Source organism: Corapipo altera, unplaced genomic scaffold (genome assembly GCF_003945725.1).
Source record: "Corapipo altera isolate COAL_440 unplaced genomic scaffold, ASM394572v1 183, whole genome shotgun sequence".
NCBI classification, from domain to species: domain Eukaryota; kingdom Metazoa; phylum Chordata; class Aves; order Passeriformes; family Pipridae; genus Corapipo; species Corapipo altera.
In genome coordinates, this window is record NW_020885026.1 from 223,223 (window position 1) to 247,821 (window position 24,599).

The 24,599-nt window shown below is 43.4% G+C and overlaps 1 protein-coding gene across 2 annotated transcripts in view; it reads left to right on the forward strand.

The window, feature by feature from the left end:
- Positions 1-24,599, forward strand: part of IQCA1 (IQ motif containing with AAA domain 1) — a 105,820-nt gene that overhangs the window by 54,207 nt on the left and 27,014 nt on the right. The window contains exons 9-13 of one of the 2 annotated variants that reach the window (XM_027668080.1): positions 4,881-4,997; positions 9,561-9,636; positions 15,257-15,363; positions 15,577-15,672; positions 22,195-22,256. In XM_027668080.1, the coding sequence (XP_027523881.1) occupies positions 4,881-4,997; positions 9,561-9,636; positions 15,257-15,363; positions 15,577-15,672; positions 22,195-22,256 (458 nt within the window). The remainder of the gene's footprint in view (positions 1-4,880; positions 4,998-9,560; positions 9,637-15,256; positions 15,364-15,576; positions 15,673-22,194; positions 22,257-24,599) is intronic. The other variant, XM_027668079.1, reaches the window with a different exon arrangement.

The window sequence follows — 24,599 nt, forward strand, 5'->3', positions numbered from 1 at the left end:
TACAACAAAATGCAGGAAAACTGCTCCAAACAGCTGTATCTGCCTAAAACTGAGCTCAGGGCATGCTCCTGGTTCTAGCCAAGCTCAGAGCCTGCTCAGCTCAGCCCTGCTGGCTTCAGCATTAAGTCACTGTGTTGTTCAGAGTGAAGGAGACTCCGTTAATTTTCAGCTCCTAAAGCAGAAACACATGTCAGAGTCAGGAAGGCTTTGCTGGCTGCTCTAGGAGCCATCCAGCAAGTGTGGCTTATTCCTGGAGGAGGCTTAGGGAGAGTGATGCTAGTTAGGCCTGCTACCAAGAAGGATAAACACAACTCAGACAGAAAACATCACCAGAAATGACACCGAGCAACTCTGGGTGTGGAGGCAGGTTGTGAATTTACTCTTCCTGTCCTGCTCCCAGCTTTGAATTGCCACCTTCAGCTGTTCTGCTGTCTTTCCTGAGCATCTGCTTTCTCTTTGCATTAAGAAATAGAAGCCAAAAGTCTGAAGATTGTTTTGCTGCCCGTTTTTCCTTCATCCTGGAAGGAAAACCCTGCATCTAATTTTCCCAACAAATTTTCACCAGCAATTATCTGATTTTCAACGATTTTGGGGCCTGTTTTCTCTCCCTTCTTAGCCAGCAGAATGTGTGTCACAACCTTGACTGATCTGCACAATAAAGTTGGCAAAAGAAAGTTCAGCACAATCGTGATTTTACCTGAATGTCAGACAAGTAAAACATTTTTTATTCAACTGAGTCAGCTGCATATTAAAAATCCCTGAGGCCACTGGGTTTGCTCCTCACTGGTCTACTGGGCAACATAGTAAAAGGAAATCCTGGCCCCATTGAAGCTAATGGGAGTTTTGTCCTTGACTCCAGGGCAGACAGGAGTTCACCTCTGGTACAGATGAGCTTCTGTGGAGGGGTTGGTTACTCCTGAGTTAAACTCCATGAAAAATCAAGAGTGAACCGTTTGTAAAAAGGGAGCATTTTATAAGACTTGGGTAAAGACACTTTGGGGAAAATAAAATACAAATTAATCACTTCATGAACCATTGCTGCATTATTATACATCCTATATTTCTTGATTCTTTGACAACTCTGACCTTAGCTGACTTTGTAACGCAGCTGGCCTTCTGCACAAACTGCTTCCCTGACATTTCACAAATACCTGGCCAAAAGATGTGCCAGAGAGATCCCAGTGCAAAGTACTTGGTGCTTTAGTCAGAAAAATAAGTGCTGTCCTTTAACTGAAAAGAAGCTTTTCTCTACTTTACTTACTCTTCAAGAGTATTTAAAATTCCAGGACATCAGTGTAATCTCTCTACATCTGTTCCAGATTTCTACCCCTAATGGTTTTTTATGTTTTGCTCTGCAGATAATCATCAGATGTGACAATTTTTAGCTTTGCCCTTATCCTGCTGCCAACAAAATTACAGTCTTTTCCTGTAGTTCATTAAGTCTCATCACCATGAAAATAAGCCAAGAGAGTTGCCATTTAGCAGGTATCCCCCCCTCTCCCAACTCCCTCTCATTTCCAATATTAAATAATCCACCAGGAAAAAAAAAAAAAGGTGTCAGAGAAGGACTCAAATCTCTGGAATTGCACTTTTTGTATCCGGCATTTTGCAAATATGCTTTTATTCTGACAGCAAATACACCAAGCATATTTTCCAGTACAAGAAATAGGTGCTATGCTCACCTTTATATTTCTGTTCCACACTATTCTGGATGCTCCTTTTAGGAGTACTCAGTATCTGTTCAGCTACACAACAGGCAAATATATTCAGCTCCTGACAGCAAACCACCTTCCCTAAAAACCCACCACCACACACCAAGCAAAAAACCTGGAATTTTCATAAACACCTTCAATGGAGACCAATGTTTGGAGGTGTTTGCCGGGAAACAAGCAGGAGACTGAGGGAGTTTAACTAGGGAGTTAAACTACATTTGGGCAACATCTGCCAGGTGGAAAAAAACCCAGAGCATGCTTCAATCATGGACTGCAATGGATGGGTTAAAGCCAACTGTAAGGTTTTGCAAGATCCTATAAAGCTCTGAAATCCCACCCAACATTTTGAATTCTTTCCTGCAACAAACAAATCGCTTGGGTTGTTTCTGCAGCTTAAGCTTTGCTTGCAGGTGCACACTTGAAAGTAAACAATGCTCAGAAATGTTGACTCTATCATCTTAAAGGAGTTTTTTTCCAACTTAGAAGATTCTATGAAGAGCTACTCAGATGGATTTACCTGTAAGAGGGAACAAGTCCAGACCACTGGCCCTCAGCTGGCTTAGATGGGACAGAGTCCCAGGCCTACCACGATGACAACAATATCTGTTCCTGATCTCTAAAAGAAGCAGCATTTCTTAGATTCCACAATACCCTCTTTCTGTAGAGTTAATACTCCAAGAGAACAACTTTTTCTCTGCAGGAACATCAGGCTTTATGCCTATAAAGCATTTCTGTTCAAACCAGTTTCAGAGCCAAGCTCTGAGGCTGGCTCTCACCTGCCACAGCTGGAGATCCAGCATTCCCAAACTCACTCTATCCCTGCTTTTCCTTCATGCCCACAACGCTAAAAGGGAAGAAGTTCAAGTAAGGTCTTCTTTCACGGAATGAGGCTTATTCTTGAAGAATGTCTGCCTCAAGTATCAGTTCACCTGAGCCAACAACAGGCTTCCTGGGGCAGAGGAAAGCAGAACATAAGTGAGTCCTGCTGGCAGCTGGAGGTTTTCTTGTATTTGGCTCATCTAAACCAGCATCAGACAGTTCCATTCATAGGCTGCACTCTGGTTCAGTGCCCATCTCTTTCCCAAAAATGGGGATTCACACTTCAAGAGTTTGGAAACACTTAAAATGATGTATGAACACAGAAGTCATTGTGGGATTTAAAGGGAAATGTCTTTTCAGCCTTGGAAGAAAATGCTGCTGGAGAAGAGTCATCATTAGCACAATAGGAAAGACCAGGAAAAAATACACAGAGGCTAAAATTCATCTGCTCCTGCTGAAACACATTCTCTTCCTCAAAATTAAGAGTTTGCTGACTGCTTTCAGTATTGTTTCAGAAACAGGCGACCTAGCAAAGAAAAGGGCAGTCTAAAACAATTTAGGAAGACATCTGCTCCTATCTCCCCTTTCTTCAGGGGGAAAAAAACCCACTGTATCATCATGTGGGTGAATTGCTTAGTATCTCAAACTAACCTTTTCTTGCCCTTCCCTTTCTCTCCTCCTCTTTTGTTGGATTCCTCAGGCATCTCCTTGTAGCTGGAGGGGAAATGGTTCTGTATAAAAGAGTATAAAGGAGCCAGTGGAGGTGAGATGCACAGCCAGCTTCCCCAGGCTCCCAGTCCTCTGGAATCAGAGAGCTGCTGAGAGCAGAGGTGAAAGCAGAGCTGGGGAAGCTGCACAGGAGAACAAAACTGAGGAAGGCAGGACAGAAGGAAAAGGACAGTTCAGCTCTCCAGTCCCTTCATAGCAGGTTCATGGGAACAGAAACTCCACATAACCCCTTCCTTTTTATACATCCATCTGTATAAAAACATGAGAGCAAATCATTCCAGCTGGAGTCTGGATGCACTTAAAATATCACCCCTAGAACGCAAAAACACTGCTGAAAATGAAAACCTTTTGTCAGTGCTGTGTGTTTACAGGTATCCTGCTGGATAAACCCACTGAGGTGCTGGGATTGGTTATGGTTACCCTTTGTAGGCAGGGCAGAGGTGGAGGTGACAAGGTTGGATTTCTGGCTGGGTATTAGCACTAAGGAAAGGATACACTCAGAGTAGCTCTGTTGGTTTTGGATACAACAGGCCTGCTGGGACACTAAAAACCTATTTTGAACTCCAGTCAATCTGTTAATCTCTCCCAGGGAATGAAATGCTTCGCTGCTTATCACCTCCAGATATGACTGAACAGTGCTTGGGGTTTAAATTACCATATTTAATTAAATGTAAGATACTGAAATGCTTGGGGACATCCACTGATGGAATTGCACTGGCTGCAAAGCATAACGTTGTCATTGTCCCCTTCCAGTGTCCAGCCTTCTGTACACTGAAAGGCATCCTTCAGAAAACAAATATTTTTACTGTTACAGGAAACACATCTTACAATTGCAAATGTTTTATTTTCTACTCCCTCCTGGTACTGCCAATATTAATGATCCATTAATAAACTTCAATGGCCAGAGATTTTCTAATTTACACTTATCAGTAAATGGTCTTAAAATTCCTCTCAGGGACAGGAGAACACAATGAAAAGTGCCTGGAAACAAGATAATGGGATAAACAGCAAATTCCACCCTCTGCCTTTTTCAGGCAATAAAGTATAAGTGGCCAGGAACTCAGGTTATGGAATTGATGGAGTTGTACCCAGTTGCCAGAGTTTGTCACAATATCTCTATCCAATCTCTCTCACCCACTAGAACAATCTCAGTCTTTAGCCACGTGTTGAAAGCAGACACGACTCAGGGCAACCTCTCAAAATCCCTCCCTATAAAAATCAATGTGCCTTAGAAACACCAGCACAGATTCATCAGCTGAGTCCGAGTCCAGAGGGAACCTTAAGTTGTTAAATTAGAATATTGTGGGTGGTTTCAGGAGTTGGTCTTACTCTGTGAAAGCCCTCATGGTTTGGGACATAGAAATCCCCTCTTTCCTAATGCTAATAGAACAGGCAGCACCTGTGGTGGGGTTTGCAGGTGGGAGTGCCCTCACTGAAAGGGCTTCTCAGTAATGGTCAGCCCCTCTGGAATTCAGAGGGCAGCCTATGGGATGTGATGTTTCCCCAGTACTGGAAAGCTGAAAGCGTGGAGGGTTCCAGAATCCTACAAGCACATGTCTGACACACCTGGCACAGGAAAACACTCAACCAGCAATTCACAGCCCTGTGTGTCTCTTCCAGGTCGCTGAAGAGCTGGCTGCCAAACAGGAGGCGGAGAAAGCAGAGCAAAAGGGGAAAGATGAAAAAGAACAGAAGGAACAGGCAAAAGAAAAAAAGCCACAGAAAGCTGGAAAGAAAGTAAGGTTTCCTGCAGTACAGGCAGGTTATGGAGAGAGAGACAAAGCGCAGCCCGGAATGGGCAGAGCTGGTAACTGGCATTTCCCTGGGCACCAAGGCTCCAGCCTCGGGTTCAGAAGACAAAACCTGGCTGAGGCCAGTCCCTCTCAGCCTTTGGTGGTTCGGGGGAACTGAATTTCACCTCTCACGTTTTAGGAATGGCCATGACTGAGCTCAGTGGGAAGAGCTGATGTTGGTGTGGAGACGTAGATGAGGGAAAAGCACACGTTAGGGCTTAGACAGCGTTGCCAAGACAGTAAGTCAGATAACAAAGTGGTGCCCGGCCATCTAACCAGGCATTTCCACTTCCAATGTGTGTACAGAGAAGTTAGTTGTGCCACCCACTTGCAGAATTAGGAAATGAGAGCCTTAGTCTCACTCAGAAACCCACCTCAGAGCTTGTGTGGATTTCAGACTAATTTTTAAATTGTGTCAACCAGCAGCATCTCTTTTTTTTTCCTGCAGCCAGTATTTCACAAACGTGTTAATAAGTCATCATTTTCAGTCCACATTCTCTGCTCCTTTTGCTTCAAATCACAGTAGACACCACTTAATGTACAATACACTCCCTGAAATCTTTGATATAAAGGGCTGGTTTCACTGAAGACACACTTCCAAATTATTTCAGGGGCAGCTTCACAGAGAAAAGCACCTGTGAAGCAGTGCAGTGACCAAAGGGCACCTTCAAAGGCAAGCTACGCAACAAAAATTGTAGGCTTTTGCTGAAGCAGCAGATTTTCTTTTTCTCATTTACTTTATAGTATAAACAAAAGTTGAAACAATATATATATTTTTAATAAGGGTCATTAATCTCTCACTGAATATGTGGAGGAGAAGAGTGAGTTTTCTAGGGTAAAGCTTCACTGCAAGTTTTACACGAATTAATTTTAAGGCCTAACCCTAGAACAAACATGTATCAAAAAAAGAGATGCTTTTCTTGGACAACATCCATTAATATGGCCAAAAGCTCTCATAACATCCAGCCAGGAACCTAAATTACATGAACTGAGAAAACAGTCAACTTAACTGGGAGGTAGATACCTAACTGTGAATTTGTAACTTAGCATCTTTTGCTGGTTGAAAACACTATTTGGGTCATATAAAACAGTATTTGGGGGTTTGGGGTGGGGCTTTTTTCCCCTTTGTCAGTGAAAATGCACAGCAGGCTGAAGGAGCACATACATAAATAAGCTCTCCACACTCTTTAAGCCTGGTGCTGACTAGGAGGGGTAGTGGCTGCTCCTCTGCAAACAGGAAATGTTTTTAAGTGCTGGCCTCACAGGTTTTCAGTCCCCTGTCCTTAGGGTGACACTGTCACTGCGTTAGTGAAGGCATCACACCCGAGCAGTGGAACGGGATTATTGCTGCCACTTCATTCTACCTCAGTGGCAGAGCAGAGCCCACCTGTTGGAGCCACAGAGGAGAAAGGAATGTAGTGCCTGCAGACCCACCCCAAACACCCCTGACACCACCTTGTTTATTTATTGTCCCTGAGACTTCTGGTGACTGGTACCAGGGCTGAGTGCAGCTCCGTGGGACCCTTCGTGGTGTAGCCCCTCAGATCAGCACAGACACTGCAGAACTCGATGGGGAAGATCAGACAAAAGGCAATAGCTTAGAAAAGCTTTTGAAATTAGAGGCTTGAAAGAGCATTGTCGTTCACAGCTTCAGAAGCTGCAGCATCTCAGACATCCCCCAGCCTTTTGAAAGCGTTCACAAGGGTGTCCTCTCATGGCTCTCTGCAGCTCTGCCCTTGTCCTGCTCCTTGCCAGCTCAGCCAGCCCAGAACAAACCCCTGGGATGCCTCTGCTCTCACACAAGGGATGAAAAAGACTGTTCCAGACACTTCAGTATAAGTCAAAGTGAGATGTTTCAGGCACACTGAAAACACCAAAGCCAACCCAAGCCCCTGAAACCAGATGGCAATTCACTCATCTGCTTAAAAACCTGACTTTCCCAGGATAAATTTGATTCCTTCTTGGTCTTGCACATTTCAGAAGGTAAGAACCAACAACACCAAAAATGTATCAGTCCCCTCACAGACTCTGCAAGGTTGTTTTGAAATGGGGTGAAATAACAGCACAGAGCTCTGGGGTTTTATAACTTCATGTCATTCTCATCTCTTCACCCATCACAAGTCCTGTCAAGTAAAATTCTGAGCCATTATATCAGGTTCTCTATGGTTCATTGAGAAAGAACAAAGGGAACATTCTCTCCAAGGTTATAGCACTGACAGGGGAAAAAAATAGCATCTTAGACCGGTTGAGAAGTATTTGGAAAAGTTCTAACAGCAGGACTCTTATTAAAATAAGTGCAGGCTATAAGTCATAGGGATGCAGGCAGGAAAAAAGCTCTGCTCCCAACTTCGATTCTTAAAGAAAACAAAAGTTTGATCCCAGAAGGAAATTTAAGTATTTCTGAAAAGCCTGATAGCAATCTCTACAAAGAGTATTTGGTATCAAAGCAACTTCACTTTCTTTTCTCTGCAAGGTGCTGATTTGATTTCCCATTAGGCACTTAAGGAAAACAACCCACAACTTCATCCCCACATAATCCCTCTTTTCAACAGCAGAACCAGCGTGGACTGCTTCACCCAGGAACCTGCTGCAGCTTGTCTCACTGAACATGAGCAAGGCTGCACATCCCTAAATTTCATCCAAAAATGCTTCACAGTGAGACCCATTTTGTCCTCAGTAAAAGCCTTTAGGAAAATGTCCATAGCAAAAAAATGCACAGTGGAGTCAATTCCTGTCAGTTTTCCCTGCTGGTGGGTGCCAATCACCTGGGATGGACTAGGCTTTGGAAAGCCTCAGAAATAGATTCAGACTCGTATTTCTGTGTTTCTGCTTAGATTCAAACATATATGGTTGGTTCAAGGTGCTTTAACACATTTAACACAGAGCAAGTATGGAATTAATTAACTGAACATCGAAAACTACATGAACTGGCTCCAGAGGAAAAGTTCTTCTTGTTTTATTGGCTCTTAGGCTGTTAACTGAGGCAAGAGGGAGAAGAGCATCCTGCAGCTGTCCTTTAGACACAAAACAGGGGGCTTGATTCAAATCAATCCAATTGACACAATGAAAATCACTGAAGCAAATAACTAAAATGGTCCACTGGCTTATTTATAACAACAAAAGAAACATTAATGTGTCCTATGCTACTAAGAAGCTAACCGTGAATTTTAGGCTGTTTTGGGGGGGGTTAACAGTTAGCACTTCTCAGTATTTCCTCTCAGAACATCATGGTTTAATCATTTTCTATAAAGTACCATGGAAAACTGTAAGAAGAATGGATCCTGCCTACTGCAAAAGATCCAAGGATGAATCTCAAAATGCTACACCCTGCGAAGCTGGGAATACATGACAGTAACTGGGGATTTGAGCTCAAATCCTCAAACTCTTGCTTATACTTCACCCAAACAGTTCTTGATGTTCAGTCAGGAAACTCCTGAGTTTCTTTCAAATCTATCTATAAAGCTTAGGGTAGAAGTGAAAAATGCATTTAGATTTTGCATGCCCTTCCTGGCCCAAACTGAAATTACTGCAAAATTACTTCAATTAAAAACAGATCTTTGACAAGCTGAAACTGTATCTGCAGGTAGCAGATATGCACCTAATTACAGCACATATTTAGGGGGGTTGTTTAGACTTAGTTATTCCAGGAGCTGCATTTTATGTCTTGTTGATAACAAGTAGTTTACAGACTACTTGGCAAAAGCCTGATCCACCTCTTGCTGTCTTGCATAAATCCACATTCACCTCCTCCCCAAACAGTGATCTAACTTCCTATTATCAACTATTACCTCACTAACATTTTGAGATTTATGTCTGATACAATATAAAAAACCTTGGAGAACTTTCTGGCAACTTTTTCCATCAGAAATACTGGTTCAGTGAAACACGACAATGGCAGGATAACTGAAAAAAATAGTAATTTCATTTAAATATTGAAGGTCTCCTACCTACATTATGTCTTCAAATAAGCCAATGCTTAATCCTTGTGCCTTCATAGGTCAGTAGATAAAATTACACCCCCTGTGCTTCGCTCATGGGGATGCTCTGAGGGCTGGAGCCCCTCTGCTCTGGAGCCAGGCTGGGAGAGCTGGGGGGGTTCAACTGGAGAAGAGAAGGATCCAGGGAGAGCTGAGAGCCCCTTCCAGGGCCTAAAGGGGCTCCAGGAGAGCTGGAGAGGGACTGGGGACAAGGGATGGAGGGACAGGACACAGGGAATGGCTTTGAACTGCCAGAGGGCAGGGTTAGGGGGATATGGGGAAGGAATTCTTCCCTGTGAGGGTGGGGAGGCCCTGGCACAGGTTGCCCAGAGCAGCTGTGGCTGCCCCTAGATCCCTGGCATTGTCCAAGGCCAGGTTGGATGGGGCTTGGAGCACCCTGGGCTGGTGGAAGGTGTCCCTGCCCAAGAAAGTTGGGAGAAATAGAACTTTCAGGTCCCTTCCAACCCATTCTATAATTCTATGGAACTGTGCTCTCAACAGCTTTTCTTATCACCTTCCCCCCAATCTAGGTAGAGGATGAAGGCTGGAAAATGGGTCCCAGTAATTTCCTTTCAATACTGGAGGAAGGAAGCAGTCAATTCAAAGGTCAGTAGAAAAAGATAACAATTACAGCTGGAATGTTCAACTTAATCTGAATGTCATTCATACAAGGTCAAGTGGGCAGCTGCCCAAACTAAGAACACCATAGAAATGAGGACATTTCATTAAAAAATGGTGTTTAGGAAGGGAGTCTTCCAGAAAATTCTTGGGAATCTGTCAAAATCATTGAGCTAATTGTACAGGAAGGTATGTTTCTGTGGGTGAAAATGAACAATCTAGAAGCAAAGTGCTTCAATACGTTTGTGAAGGCATTTTTGGATTTTCAGAGGGCAACAAAAATGATATCTGAATAGCTAATAATTCAGAAGCATAATACTGTAGATCAAGCTTCAGCATCAATGTTTTCATACTCCTGTAACTTTATCTGTCCATGGATTCCTTCATCTACACCAGCCAGTAAAACTGATTTTGATTATGTGTTTTAACAAGAGGATCTTTTCAAACAGAGGCATGAAAAATGCTGCAGAACTAGCAATATAGTTGCTTTATGCAAAGTGTGTGAAACTTAAATATAACCCAGACTCACAGGCAGGAGACTGCCTGGTTTTTCACATTGAGAAAGAACCCAAAAGTAGGGATTTCTCAATAAAAATTAAAAAAACCCACATTCTTTTCCAGATCTCTTCTATCCTCTCCTCTCCACTTGATAACTGCTTATCTCCTTAACACTTGTCTTCAGTGTCCACCACAAGTGAGTCAACAATCCCTTGTGCCAGGCCTGGAGACAGCATGGAAGTCATGCACTTGTCCTGGAAATGGGCTTATTTTTGCTGGATTTCATGGAGATTCTGTTCTACAACAATTTGGAAAAACCTCTTTTCTGCTCTCCACTCTGCAGAGTTAGTGCCTTGCTAAAATTCCTCACATGAAAAGTCCCCATTATTCCTTCCTGCTGACAAATTACTGGCGTCGAGTTTTGTGCCTGGTTTGTGCTGGCTGGGGAGACACAAGTGCACAACGTACTAAATGTGCTCCAGTAGCTTTGCCTGACCTCTGACTTGAAGCAATTAGGATTTTCTTACACATTATAAATCAGAAAGCAGCCTTATGGCTAAAAAGGAGCTTTTCATCCCAGACTCTGCCCTTGAATGCTGCATCAGAACCCCACTGAAGTCAGCGGGAGTTCGAGGTAAGGATCAAGTTCATCTGCACTTCTTCCCCTGGCTGCCCAAGAGCATCAGCTGTGCTTTTCTGTGCACTCAGGATGAAATGGCACCTGAGCTCAAAACCAGCCACTGCAAGACTGGGGTTCCCCCCAGTGAGTCCCCAGGGCAGTGAAGGAACAAAGGTGGCCCTGGGTGTTGGGATGAAGGAAAAGGAAGGCAGGAGGGGTTTGCGTTGTAGGAAACACGTTTGGCTGTAACCTCGACACAGGGGATTTAAATGGTGCTTCCCAACACCCCAGTGAGGAGTAAGATTGCCACAGAGGGCACTTTAATAGCAACAGAGAGTCCCACATCTCACAACTTGCCCAAGCAGTAAGAACTCAGGGGTTTATGAGTGGCTGTGGGACTGGCTCTGAACCCTGCAAATGTGTAACTTCAGGGGTAATCTGTGCTAGCTTTTCACATGAAGGTGAGCTCTGAACTGAGGGTCTGCTGTGCTGTGAGTCTCACAAAGCCTCCAAAGGGCAGCTCAGCAGCCCATTAGCTGCCTGTGGAGCCTTCACTGCTGTTCATACCCTGAACTGGGCACCTGGAGCCAGGCAGTGGGAGCACACTGTGGTTCCCATTAGGTACTGGCAGCACTTGCTGGGATAACGTGCTCAGGTAGGTCAGGCACGGGCACATCATTCTGTGGTAGTTCCAGACTGAGCTTGGCATTCCAAGTTTAACACCCACACTCCTCTCCAGCCCATCCTGCCAGAGCTGACAGCTACTCCCCCAGCTCTAAAGGCACATAAGAAGGAAACATTTTCTGCACAGAGCACAACCAGCAACCCTCAGAGTGGAAAGAACTCTTGCAGGCTTCAAAGAATACCTGCAGTTCTGCCTTGGGCACACTGAGAGTCTGGAGCTGTGCAGTTAAACTTCAGGTGGGTTTTTTTCCCCTGCCTTTCTCCTAGTGAACCAAGTCTATTTGAAACCACACTTATTTTTAGTAAACAGCTGTTAATTCCTCCTTGCAGCACAATCCCCTGCCTCATTCACAAGCACTTAGTGCTGTTTATTGCAGGACACAAACACAACACTACCTGGGGTGTTCAAAAATATTTTACTTTTAATCTACCCATGGATAAAGTTCTTTGGTCACAGCCTCCAGAATCAAACCTACAACAACATCTGACCAAAACAGTGTAATTTCTCTTATTTTTAATTGTAGCCTGCTTTTATTTCAGTAGCAGGGTCATGCAGAAAAAATAAGTTTGAGCTTGGTCTTTCTGCACTGGGAACTTTCTCTGTTCCTATGGGGAAATAAGTCACTACCAGCATTTGCACAGAAGTTCAGATTTATTAGTGCATAAACCTTGAAAACATAATTGAAGGGAGCTTGCTTAAGAAAGGTTTGTATCAGCTGCCTACAATGGAATCATTGAAGTCCCTACTAAGGGTATCCAAAGTTTACTAAACAATAGCTGACCAAACCACAAACATCTTTGTTTTGTCCCACACACACAACATTTACAATTAAGAAAGTCTTCCCAGCCCCTGAAACTGATACTTTATGCTTAGGTTACTTAAATATTTATATATATAGTTTAGTTTTCACAAAAATGTAACCATTTCAGTTACAAGATTTCACTCCACGTTTTTTCCTCCTTTACCAAGCCAGAACTGCTGCCTAAACCTCTCTGGAATTCATGAAGGCTTTTATTCTTCTAGAACGGTATTTGGCAGTTTTTCTAGTTGCTAAACTACATTTGCCAAGCTCTAAAACACTTATTTTACATAGTATTGTTGGAAACAGCCACTTTGTGTGACTTCTTTCACACTGGACTAGCAAGAGTTTGTGTGGAGCAAATGTGAGCAGTCTGAACCACTACCTTCCTGCACTGGGGGTTATTTTTGCAGTGCCCTGTACTGTGAGGCAGCAATGTGCTGGTTTTCCCATTTTACAGATGCCCAGTTGATATTTATGACTTGTTCGGCGTGGCAGAGAATATTTTTGAGTTCTACCCAAATACTCCTTTGGCCCAGCCTTTAAGGTGGGTCAATATTACACATTTTTAGCTGGGCACCAGAAGTTTCAAACCCTTTTGCCAGGAGATTGAAATGAGCCCTTTGAAGAAAAGTTTCATGCTTTAAATAAATATATTGCAATTATTAGTCACAGGGTAGTCTCTGAAATTCAGAGGCATTGGAATTACCTACTACTCTGCAGAGCTGAGATGCTGATGTTGAGAGTCATGTTAGTGGACTGGGGTTCCTTTTGAGCCCTGATCTAGTTATGCATCTAAAATAACCCCAAAATAAGCATCCACTATTTTAGAAAAGGTGACATAAATTGCACTGCATACACACACACAGAAATAGCTCCTGGAGCTGGATGACCCTGCCAGTAACAAAACACCAGCCAGTGAAAACATAACATCCTTAGCCTCCTGACCTCCCTTTAAAATTAACTTTGAAACATTCTGTTGATCTATAAAAGAATAACAGAGCATGTAACACCTTTGAGTTATTGATCTTTTTACCAAAATTCGGCACCTCTAACCTCATGGCTGATATAACACTTGGTATTGCCAGGTAAGGTCTGTGGGGACTGTCACTGGTTTGCCTGCAGTGGGTATTAACCACTAATCAATTTACAAAATGACAACAAACATTTATGGAAAAATAGAATAAAAATCTAGGGATCCCTCTATGAAAAATAAATTCCTAAATCCTACTAGTCCAGTGAAAACATAGCACTTGCAACCTGTTGACCCAGCCAAGAAAGTGTTTAAAAATTCACATAACTCCTTATGCAACCTCCCCTTTCCCCAAGGCTAGAATTCCAGGCTGGAGGAGGTACCTTTTAACTAAGGCAAACCAGCTTTTCCTCCTGAAATATTACAGGACATCTGTCATGCCACCTGATGACCCACAAATAATTTAAAGGAATTAATGTCTATACTTCTGAGTTTCTTTCATTACCCAAATATTCATTGTCCTTCTCCACCTCCACCATTTTCAGTTATGACTTTACCACCACTCACCTGCAAAAACTTTTCCCTGTGTGTAAAACCACAAATGTTCTGCATGTAATTGGGCTCTGAAAACTTGTAGGGGATGGAAATAGCAGCCACTCTTGTATTAACTTGGCTAAAACTCGAATGATCTCCTGTGAAACCTTCCTGAATTTACAGTGCCTTGGGCATGGCACTGAGTACAGGGAAGAGTATATTCTACAGAACAGATTCATGGAGGAGCCCATGCCTTCGAGAGGAAAGCTGTCACTTTAAATCATCTGGAAACTGAATTAGCACATACTGCTGAAGAGGAGCTGTCATTTAGGAAGATACTGTCAGGGCTTGAAAAGCAAGACAGGAATTGTCTTCCTTCAAATTAACACAAAAAGTGTAGGGGAAAAGACGTTTCCATTAAAAAAGTTACTTTGCTAATATGAACTCAGATAGGCACTGACCTCATGAGACTTCATTTAGTTTTCTTTCTAAAGAGCAAATTGCAGTTTGCCTCAACAAAACTAAAGAGCTGCATCTTAGGATCACTAGGCACTTCATCATAAATAGGATTTTTGATCACCAGTTTGCACAGGTTTGCTTTGACTGTGTATTGGGTCTCCTTGTTACTTATCCTTTGCACAACACTTCAAAATGAAGCTGCTGTATTGGGTGGGTCTTGTCTCCTTTTGGAAGTTACTTTGTCTGCCTCTCAATTACTGCATCAAGTTTAAAATTCCTCAAAGTGAAACCTCTGCGAGGCCATGCATCACTTGTGGGTCAGCTCCAGGTTACTGCTCTGTCACACTCACTGTCCCCTCCCTGCCTCTCCCCCATTTCCATGTGTTCACTGCAGGTTTTTACACCAATTCCAGTGCCCCTGGCCCACATTTCAGCCTCCTGGGGATTGCTACAAAAGACCAACTCGCAAGTTTGCAGCAGTTTTAACTGAGCAGAGGGGAGACCAAGGGAACTTGGTGGTTTAAATTAAACCCCTTCCTTTGGTCCCCAGGGAAGTTCCCCATCATGCCAGACAAGAGACACTCATGGAGAGCACACTCCTCAAGGCAGGATTCGTCTTTGTGCCTCCTTCATGGCAAAGATTTAAGCACTGTGCTGTTAAACACAGAAAAGTAAAGCCAACCTCGGGCACGATATGGTTTGGCTGAGACTGTACTTGAAGATCAACAACACTCTGGGCATTCAGCTTCACAACCTCCAAATGACAACCTCAGGATCCCATTATCCTCTTGAAATCTGATAACATTTTGCAGTCAAAGGCAAAAAAAAGAACCAAAAAACCTTAACCTCAAGATTTACAGATCCTGACACACACAACAGGGCTCTGAACTTGGTATGGGTCCCTTGAGCCTGCTACTTTCACACAGCTAATAATTTCATAAAAGCTGCCTACAACTACCCATTTTTTTGCCTCCAGCAGCAGTTGGAAAAACCAATGGTTTCTGTAACTTTTTCCCCTTTTTTCTTTCTTTTGGGTAACAGTCTTTTGGCAGAACAGAGACAACGAATCGGATTTTCTCCAGGATCACGACCCAGAGCTGATCAAAGAAGGGAAGCGTGAAGAAGTGGAGGAAGAGATCAGAGTGCAGGTGTGCTTACAATGGGGAGAGGACACTAATCATGTGCATTACCTGGGCATATTTCTCTCCAGCTGTAAGAACTGGCCCTTGCACAGACCTTCCCTCCTTTCAGAGTCCCTTCTACCTGTTCTTTGCTTTAACACTTGTTCAGCTGAACATTTTTCTGAGGTGAGATGGCAGAACAGAGAACTGAGAAAGGCTCAACTGTGTTTGTCTGGACAGGTTGCTGAACTGATGGAAGAGAAACTGAGGAATCTCAAACTGCATGTGGATGGAGAGAAGGTCAGCACTCAGAAAAAAGGTGGAAAAGCTGAAAAGGTAAGAGCAGCAAGTCAGGAGAATTTAGGGTCAGCCTCAGTTCTCTGCCCAGGAACAGTGGTGTCCAGTTGGTATCCTCTTAGATACCAACATCTAGCTGTCCACCCTAAACATTGAGTGAATCTCAAGTCAGAAACATTTAAAAATCTATTCACCTCTACCTATTTTCCAGGCCTTCTCCTTTAACTCTTATTCCTTAACTTTTATAAATATTGCTTAGGACAAGTTGAACTGTTCCAGAGATAAACCATTACAAGATGGATCAGATTTTCACCCTCTTGAAATCCCCTGATACAGCCAAACAGGACAATCCAAGCAATCCCTCTCTTTAAGGTGACCCATCCAGATTAATACAGTTTTCCAAGGAAGACATGGATCTGGAGGGTAGTAACTTTTCTGGCTGCTGACTGTTTTCCTCCTAAATAAGGACTGGTTAATGTGTTTCAAAACTGTCCACCAAAAAAAATCCCTTTGAGTGTTCTGGTGTAACCTTTTATTTCTCTCTCACACCACATAGGTCACAGGTACACATTATGTTACTACTTGCAATTGAAGGGTTTGGGAATTTGCAATTAAACCAAGTTTATTTAGGTATATAAATAGGTTAAACCCACCAAAACACAGCACATGTCATGTTCACATCTAGTTCCACAGCATTACCACATGAAGAGTTCCACAACTCGTGGTTCCCTGAATTCCTTACCCAAGCTTTTCAACTACAGATCATGTCAGTGCAAAATAACTCAAAGCATACAGACCCCACATTCAATCAGCAGATCCACTTCAAATCCTCAGGGCAAACAGCCAACCCTAATCTCCTGTTGTATTTCATTTCTATAATCCTTTTAGCATGAAAATACTTGCTGGTGCTCGACTTCTACTCAAATTATCTTTAAAAATACTCTTTCATCTGACAAACATTGTGCAGGGACAATCCAAAAACAAAAGACTCAAGCAACTCTGAAAACCAATCCCAACCGAATTCCTAAACCTGTTTCAAAAATAGGGAGGCTTAAAATATACAGACAAAATATTGCAACAATCTTCCCAAAGTTGTCATGGGCAGACACATTTAGATGAGATGGTCAGTGCCCTGTTTAAAACATCACACTGCAATTATAGAGCTTTATATTAGGGGTTGGGCTGCACTTTTTTTCCTTCAATATATTGTTGGAATAGATTAGGGTGGAAGGAGACTATTTAACTTTTGTTTTCCCAAATTGTGCCAGCAGCCTGAGAGAATGAAGGGGGGAAAAGGAGGAAGAGGTACTAATTAGATAATACAAATTCCTTCAAGATTTTATCTAAAAAAACCCCACCCAAACCAAAACAGTCCTATTTGAGGGGTGGGGAACGGAAGGAAGGATCCAGTTGTTAGTCAAAACACATCTTCCCTGTGCAGAACTCTTTGAAACCTGCAATCAGCATTGGCAAAGGCTTTTTCCAATTATATTTGCATGAATATCTCAGACATAAACCAACCCACTGCAAAACCAACCTGTGCACACAGACCTCAGACTTGCTTTAGGAAAACCTGGTCTGACTAATAAGGACAGAAGGAGCAGTTTATTAATTTATTATTCAGCAAAAAATCTCCAGTTTTTCAAGGCATGTGTCACCACATCTTGGGTCCCACATGTCTCCCCCCCAGTTATGCACAACATGAAATAACAGTGGATTTTTCTTGGAGCCATGAGCATGTCTGGACTATGATGGAGAACATATCCCTCCCCCCCCAAATGGGAATATTCTGCATAGAAAAGCATTCTCAGGAGGATTCAACATTCTTCAGAGAAATCAGACCTTCTTCTGCACTCTGTCAGTGAGAAATGGGCACTGAAGGGGTAATTTCTCTAAGAGAACTCTTACGAGGGGAATTTTGTGTCTAAGGACAGTCATCCCAAACTCCTGGTGCCACAATTGGCCATTCCCTCTGTTTTAAGGAGGGATTTCTTCTACTTTCTTTGCAGGGAGACACCACAGTAGAACCAGGGCTTTTTTTGCCAGGGAATGGGGGCGAATGTCCTCTACCTTTTCAAGAACATCTTAGGATAAGTAGCTTACAACTCTGAAAATTTCCATCAAGTCCACATTAAAAAATAATCTGCCTGACCCTCAGGAGGTAACCTGAGTTTGAAATCCCATTTGAGAGTCTCTTTTGTGGGAATTCAGCAAGGGCATTTTGGAATTGGACTCTAAAGGGAAAGCACAAGGAAGGTAATTTCTCCCTTCCAGTCAGTGTTTCAGACATCTCAGCTCTTAGATAAACAGAATTTACCAGCTCCAGGCATATCCACAGCCACTCCTTTATTTCCAGGCACTGCAATTTCTAGGCTGAACTTTATCCCTGACTCCCAAACCTTCAAATACCACTTACTGCTAAAAGCTGACACTTAACCCTACACCAAGAGCTGCTCTTATTGCCTCTGAAGATAAGAATCCCATTTGCCACCTTTGTGGAAGAGTGAACTTGGCTGAAAAGGCAAATTTCTCTCTCATGACAAGTGGTCTCCAGACCAATAGGCTGGTCTGGAAATACCAAAAGTAATTAGATTGCACCTAATACGCAACAAGCATGTGACTGCTGTCATTTGAGGCACAGGTCCTGTGCCTCCTTCGAGGCTGGGAGCATCCCACCCCACAGACTGTGCCCCTTTACAGCCCAGCACTGACAGGGCAGAGCACACACAGGATATGTTATATATGCACAGGGTATGTTATATATGCACAGAGTCCTCATTAAGAGACACGTTGTGCTGGACTCTGATTCTTCCAGGTAGCTCCTGATCCAATGACTGTCACAGGAGAGGGGATGAGGATGCAGCACAACCAAAGAAATGTGGTTCAGCTCTGTTGTAAATTACATTTTCTTCACTGTGCCCAGTGGCAGCTTTTCCCCTGCCCGACCACAGATCACCAAACTGGCACTGTAAGCATGTGTGTGAGGCCAGGCTGAGGAAAGACTGAAGGGAGATTGCCTCCTGGTGAGGAATATGGCACTTGCTGACCTGGAAGTTACATTTAAGAGCTTATCGAAGTGCTTTTTATCAAGTCCATTGTGGTGGTTTTCCTGCTCTGCTCCTCCAGGGATTTGTTGCCAATCCAACTGCAGGTAAAGCAATGTGTTGCAAATGAACACACCCACACATACACAAAGGCATGGCCCCAATTCAGAAAAAAAAAAAAAAAACACAAAAAAAAGGCAGAAAGAGGAGATATGAGAACCTAAGTGTGTAAAGTTGTTTCTGAAATAGGCCTTGCTGGCCTCTCAACACAGCTCTGGAGATCCCTTTGTGATGAAGCTGGGCAGGAGCAAAGAAAACCACAAATGGCTATGACAAAAATATTAATATCCGTCTCAAGACTTGATAAGAGCAAAGCCATGGAGAATGAGGCTGGTCAGACCTGAGGAAAGGCTGGGTTTGAGGACTGTGATTCCCAAACCCTGCTGGATTTTCTGTAGCTGGTTCAGATTAGCACCCAGGGTTCTCAGCCAGCTGTGAGGGCTGTAACCTCTGGATGCTGTTCCTAAATCCAACAGGGATTTCATATCAGAGCCCCTCATTTAGCAAGAGCTTCTTAAGCAGTGGGAACATCTTTGTCTAAGGACTTTCTCAGCACAAGTGTCCAAAGTTGCTTGTTTTATCTCAGCACTGCCAGAAAAGACTTCTCAACTCATGCACAGTGCAAGTCTGCACTTGCTCACCACCTTTTATCTAAGCATCACACGTGATCCAAGGAATCCACTAAAAACTGCACAAACTGCTGCTTATTTCTCTTAAATCACAGGATCACTTTCCTTTTGTTAAGTTTCCAAGAGGGAGCCTACAAGAAACACAGGGACTTTTCATAACAGCATGTAGGGACAAGGGAGAAATGGCTTCAAACTGAGAGCAGGGTTAGATGAGGTATTAGTAAATAAATTCTTCCCTGGGAGGGTGGGGAGGCCCTGGCACAGGTTGCCCAGAGAAGCTGCGGCTGCCCCTGGATCCCTGGAAGTGCCCAAGGCCAGGCTGGATGGGGCTTGGAGCACTCTGGGCTGGTGGAAGGTGTCCCTGCCCATGGCAGGGGGTGGAACAAGATGGGCTTTGAGGCCCCTTTCAAACCAGGCCATTCTATGATCTTCTGATCCTCAGTAGCAGCAGCTGTGGGCAGCTGATGGCAGCAGGACTTGTGTGATCACAGATCCTGCAGGTCAACGTGGGACAGTTTCCTTCAGTGAGACAACTGGGATATCCTCTCCCTTCTGGTGCCATTCCAGAAGCAGACACTCCACTCTGAAATCAGGTCTGCTTTGCTCATAACAATCTCTGAGCTACTCAAAATATTTTCATGAGCCCACACAGCAAGACAAGACACCACACTGAGCTCGGGGACTGTCCTGTCACCTGCCAGCTCCCAGCTAATGCAGTTCACTCCACGGGAGTCATCAAAGCAGAAAATAAGAGTCAAAGGGTGGCTACACAGGAGCTGGACTGACATTTCAGACAGAGAAACAAGATTTCCATTGTAAAGGGCAAGCATGTTCACATTCATTAAACATTATCATTTTCTAAATAAAAGCCGTTCCCAAGAAGACATTTTGGAGCCAAGCCATTGTCTACAATTCATATTCCCCCTTATCACATCTCAGCCTTTGCCAGATTTCCCACAAATGCTGATGTTAATTAGGAAAACACATTTTCCCCCTGCACAGTTCATTTCTGTTTTGCTCTTGAGTTACTTCACTGGTGAAGCTGCCTTGAGGACAATACCAGTTGGCCAATAAATTCAACATATGCTTAGTGTCTTAACATAGGTAGAAACAAGCTTTTCTTCCTAGTCAGACCCCAGGATATGTAATTTCTGGTTTGCTGAAAGAAAGGTTAAAGAGACAAAACTGGAGGAACAGCAAAAATAAACCAGTGAGTCTCAATATCTCCTCAGTTGTTAAAACAGTTGGCACATGCATTCTTCTTCCCATTCCTTTTTTTTAAAACAAAATCTCACTGGTACATTCTGATGAGTATTTGCTGCCAAACTCATTTTGTAAAAAAACCCACGGCATAGCTCTGCAAATACAGAGTTGTTTGCATTATTCTAACCCAAAACTTGAAAACTCCCCCTTTTCCCAGTTAGCTGACCCACACAGCACTGGGCTTCGGTTACATTTCCATCTGGATTATCTTTGTGGCATCATAAACGGTAACAGGTGACTGAACCACAGGTTATTTACACTGTGTCTATCCTTGAAAACTTAAAATTGATCTATTTCTGAAGACTGCTGATCCATTCTGAAAAAAAAAAACCCAGCATTTTCCAGATAATTGGGTAGGATTTTTTAACTCAACAAGGCAGCCTCTGGGGCTCTGCAGAAGTATTCACTGTCATAAAAAAAATAAAGTAAACGAGTGTATTCCCAGGAAAGAGAACATAAACTTTTGGAAAGAATAAGCTGTCTTGTTCAACTAAGCATTTAAGCATGTGCTTAAATTTAAGCTGTTGAAGAAATCCCCTGCTGCACAAATGGTGCTGCATAAGTAGTTCCACTGAAAGAGTTCTGAAGTGCTGCACAGAACCAAAGCACAGGCAGCAGTGGTGGGCACTAACATGGATTAACGATGCCCTCTCCACTACTAATTATCCCTAACCATGTTTATGGCTTGTGAGCCGTAATTAATGGGGGGACCTGACAGTCTTGAGTCACAGCTCTCTTATTTATGCTTTCCATGAGCTTTTTGCAACGTGTAAAGAAACCAGTCACACAAGTCAAAAACTTTCCATAGTGAAAGGGTGGTGAAAGTATGAAAAGAGCAGGTTGTGTTTTTTCTGACCTCTTGAAGCTTCTTCCCTGAGGCATTAGGAAAGAGAAGGCAGGAGGATGTCTAATGGTTGGGAGGGGAGCCAGAGTCTCAGGAGGTTTTCCCCTTAGGGGAGCTGCTTATATGTTTCACTTCAATATAAAGAGAGATATAAACAGTCTCTGGAGCAGCTACTTGGACCCCACACCCTGTTCCTTCCTGCTTCCTTCTTGGGTAAAGGCCATACCCCCTCACCCACAGAGTTGTGCTCCTCAAAGAATCAGAGAATAAGAATCACAGAATCATTATGGTTGGAAAAGCCTTCCCAGCTCATGGAGTCCAACCCTTAACCCAGCACTGCCAAGGCCACCATTAACCCATGTCCCCAAGTGCCACATCCACATGGCTTTTAAATCCCTCCAAGGATGGGGGCTCCACCCCTGCCCTGAGCAACCTGTGCCAGTAAAAGAAAACTTGCCTAATATCCGATCAAAAGGAAGGAGAGAAGACTTCTTTTTCCTTGGAATAAAATGGCCCTGGGATTCTTTCCTCTGTTGTCTCCACTGGAAGGAGTGGGAATGTTGTTTAAGGATATGATTTTTCCCTTGGGGTTCCCCCAGTAACAAGGGCCACATTCAGACATAAACATTGGCTGTTCTGGCCCTCACTTTGCTCCAGTACATTCAAATATATCTATCAGTGCTAATAATCACTAATTCCTGCCTGGTTTTGTGGTCCTCAGGCAGGTAAGGCATCTGCAAAGAAGAAGATACCTGAGATGGAGAGAGATCTAACTCCTGACAGGTAAAGAGACACCCTGTTTGCAGTAGGTTCGCTATCAAACTTGATTTTCCTCACCTGCAGCAACACAAACAAATTAAAATCCCCATTCTTCAGTGACACACCACCAGGACCAGTCTCCATCCACTCCAGGCAGGTTAATTCCAGTTGGCAGAGCTAAGCACGTGTAATATTTAGGCAGGATATTGGCCCTGTGTGCCTCTTCCCCATCCTCTCTGCAGGTGCAGAAGCACCTGGCAGGTTTGCTGACTGTCAGATGTTCCATCCCAGCTGCAGCCTGATAAGGGAGGCTGCAGACAGGCCCCTGTACTCTCTAAATCACCCCTCATGGCTGAGGTACAGCATACATGTCATAAATCAACCTGATTTAGCAATGAGAGTTCTGGCATACCCAGCCACTCCTTGTGTACCCTTGCTCTTTTAAGCATCCTTATTTTATTTGGAGGATTTGGGAGGATTTCTCCTTCTGACACAACATTTTCAATGAGTTTGTGATGCGTTCACTGAAAATCCAGTCATTTTTCACCTGTACACACAACACACAAAGATCTCACCACTGGGACCTGCTGCCCCAGAGCCAGCTCCCAGGAGAGAACAGCACCAAGGCAAACTCACCCAATCCTTGCAGGGGAGCACAGGGGATTCACCCCACAAATCCATTTGTACAGACACGCACAGCGAGCCCTGGACTTGATCACTTGGGTGCTGGCATTACAGACCCAGTCTAATAAAAAACTCTCCAGGCAAATATTTAAAATACATATCTCAGATCATAGCAGAGCGTGACCTCTCGAAAAGCAGTACCAAAGTCCAACAAGGATGCATAAAGTTACTCTTGCACATATCTGCTTCTTTGTATGTAAACTTAACATACAGCCAGTTAAAAACATTAGCTTTTCAATAGCTGATTTTCAGTCAGAGTTTATCTGGCATTTTGGCTTCATGCTTTGCTCTTCCTTGCTGAGCATTTCAGAAATAACCAAGAGAAGCTCAGGTTCATCTCTGTTTTGGCACAGGGGAGGGAGCACAGGGAGATTTAGTCAAAGGCTGGTCACATCACACTTACCTGGGGAAAATTCGGGACATGCGTCATTAAACTTGCACAGTAAAAATAATAAGACAGGAAAGGTAGAAGCCATGCTCCCAACAGGACTGCCAGCTTACTGCCTTTCTACTTTCTGCCTGCTTTATGATGCATTCCCAACATAAAACCACTGAGAATGAAAGCAAGATTCAGAGTGGCAAAATCAACGTTGTTGAAGGTGCATTAAATTTTGGATTTGCTTATTACTACTGCTTTATTAATTCTGCCACTAACACTGCAAAAACATAAAACTTCTCAGCTGAAATGGAAAAAAAGCTGCAGACCTCAAATTATACCTGTAGTTATATTAGCCAGATGAGAGGCACTATTAAGTATTTTTACTATAGCCATACAATATTTGGGATGTCCCAAATAAGATCAGAGAGATAGACCAAAAGAAAAAGAAAGGTCAGATATTGAGGGAAAAGAATGTGAAAAGTGTACAAAAGCAGTGAAAGACCTAAAAAAATAGAAATCAGTATTGTTTATACTAACAACACACCGAGAATTTCCAGCAGGGTTGTTCATTTTATACAATCCTTGAAGCAGTGTCTGTCTGCAGAACCTAGTGCCAAAAACATTGAATTTAATCCTTAGAACTCCAAAAGAACATCCACACCAATAGAAAACCACACACAAATGGAAGTGTATTAAATCCTCAATTGCTGGGAGCTACTTCCAGCCACTAACGGAGACAGGAAGAAACTGTTCCACTGGAGAGCTTTGCCCGTTTCACACAATCACAGACTGGTTTGGGTTGGAAGGGACCTTAAAGCTCATCCCATCCCACCCCCTGCCACGGGCAGGGACACCTTCCACCAGCCCAGGCTGCTCCAAGCCCCGTCCAACCTGGCCTTGGACACTTCCAGGGCTGGGGCAACACTTCCACTGCATGTTTTTCTCCCAGCCCTCCTTTGACCATCATGACCCTGACACTGCAGCTGGTGGATCACTGGTTGCTCTGATGGAGTCATTCCCGGTGTGTTCCTGGGGAGATGGGGCTGTCTATTGCAAACACAATAAATTCCGAGAAGAATTAATGAATTACTACTAATTGGAGAGCTAAGTGAATAGGTACAGTGGTGTTAGGATTGCTATTATTGTATAATTTAAAAATAATTTCCCAGTAATTGATATTAATGAATGAGTCTATTACACAAGTCATAACTGATCTTGTATCACTTGGAAATGGGTAAATGGAGTCAGCAAGAGAGGGAGAGATGCTGTGTGTGAGGTTATAAAAGAGATTCCTTGCCATAACA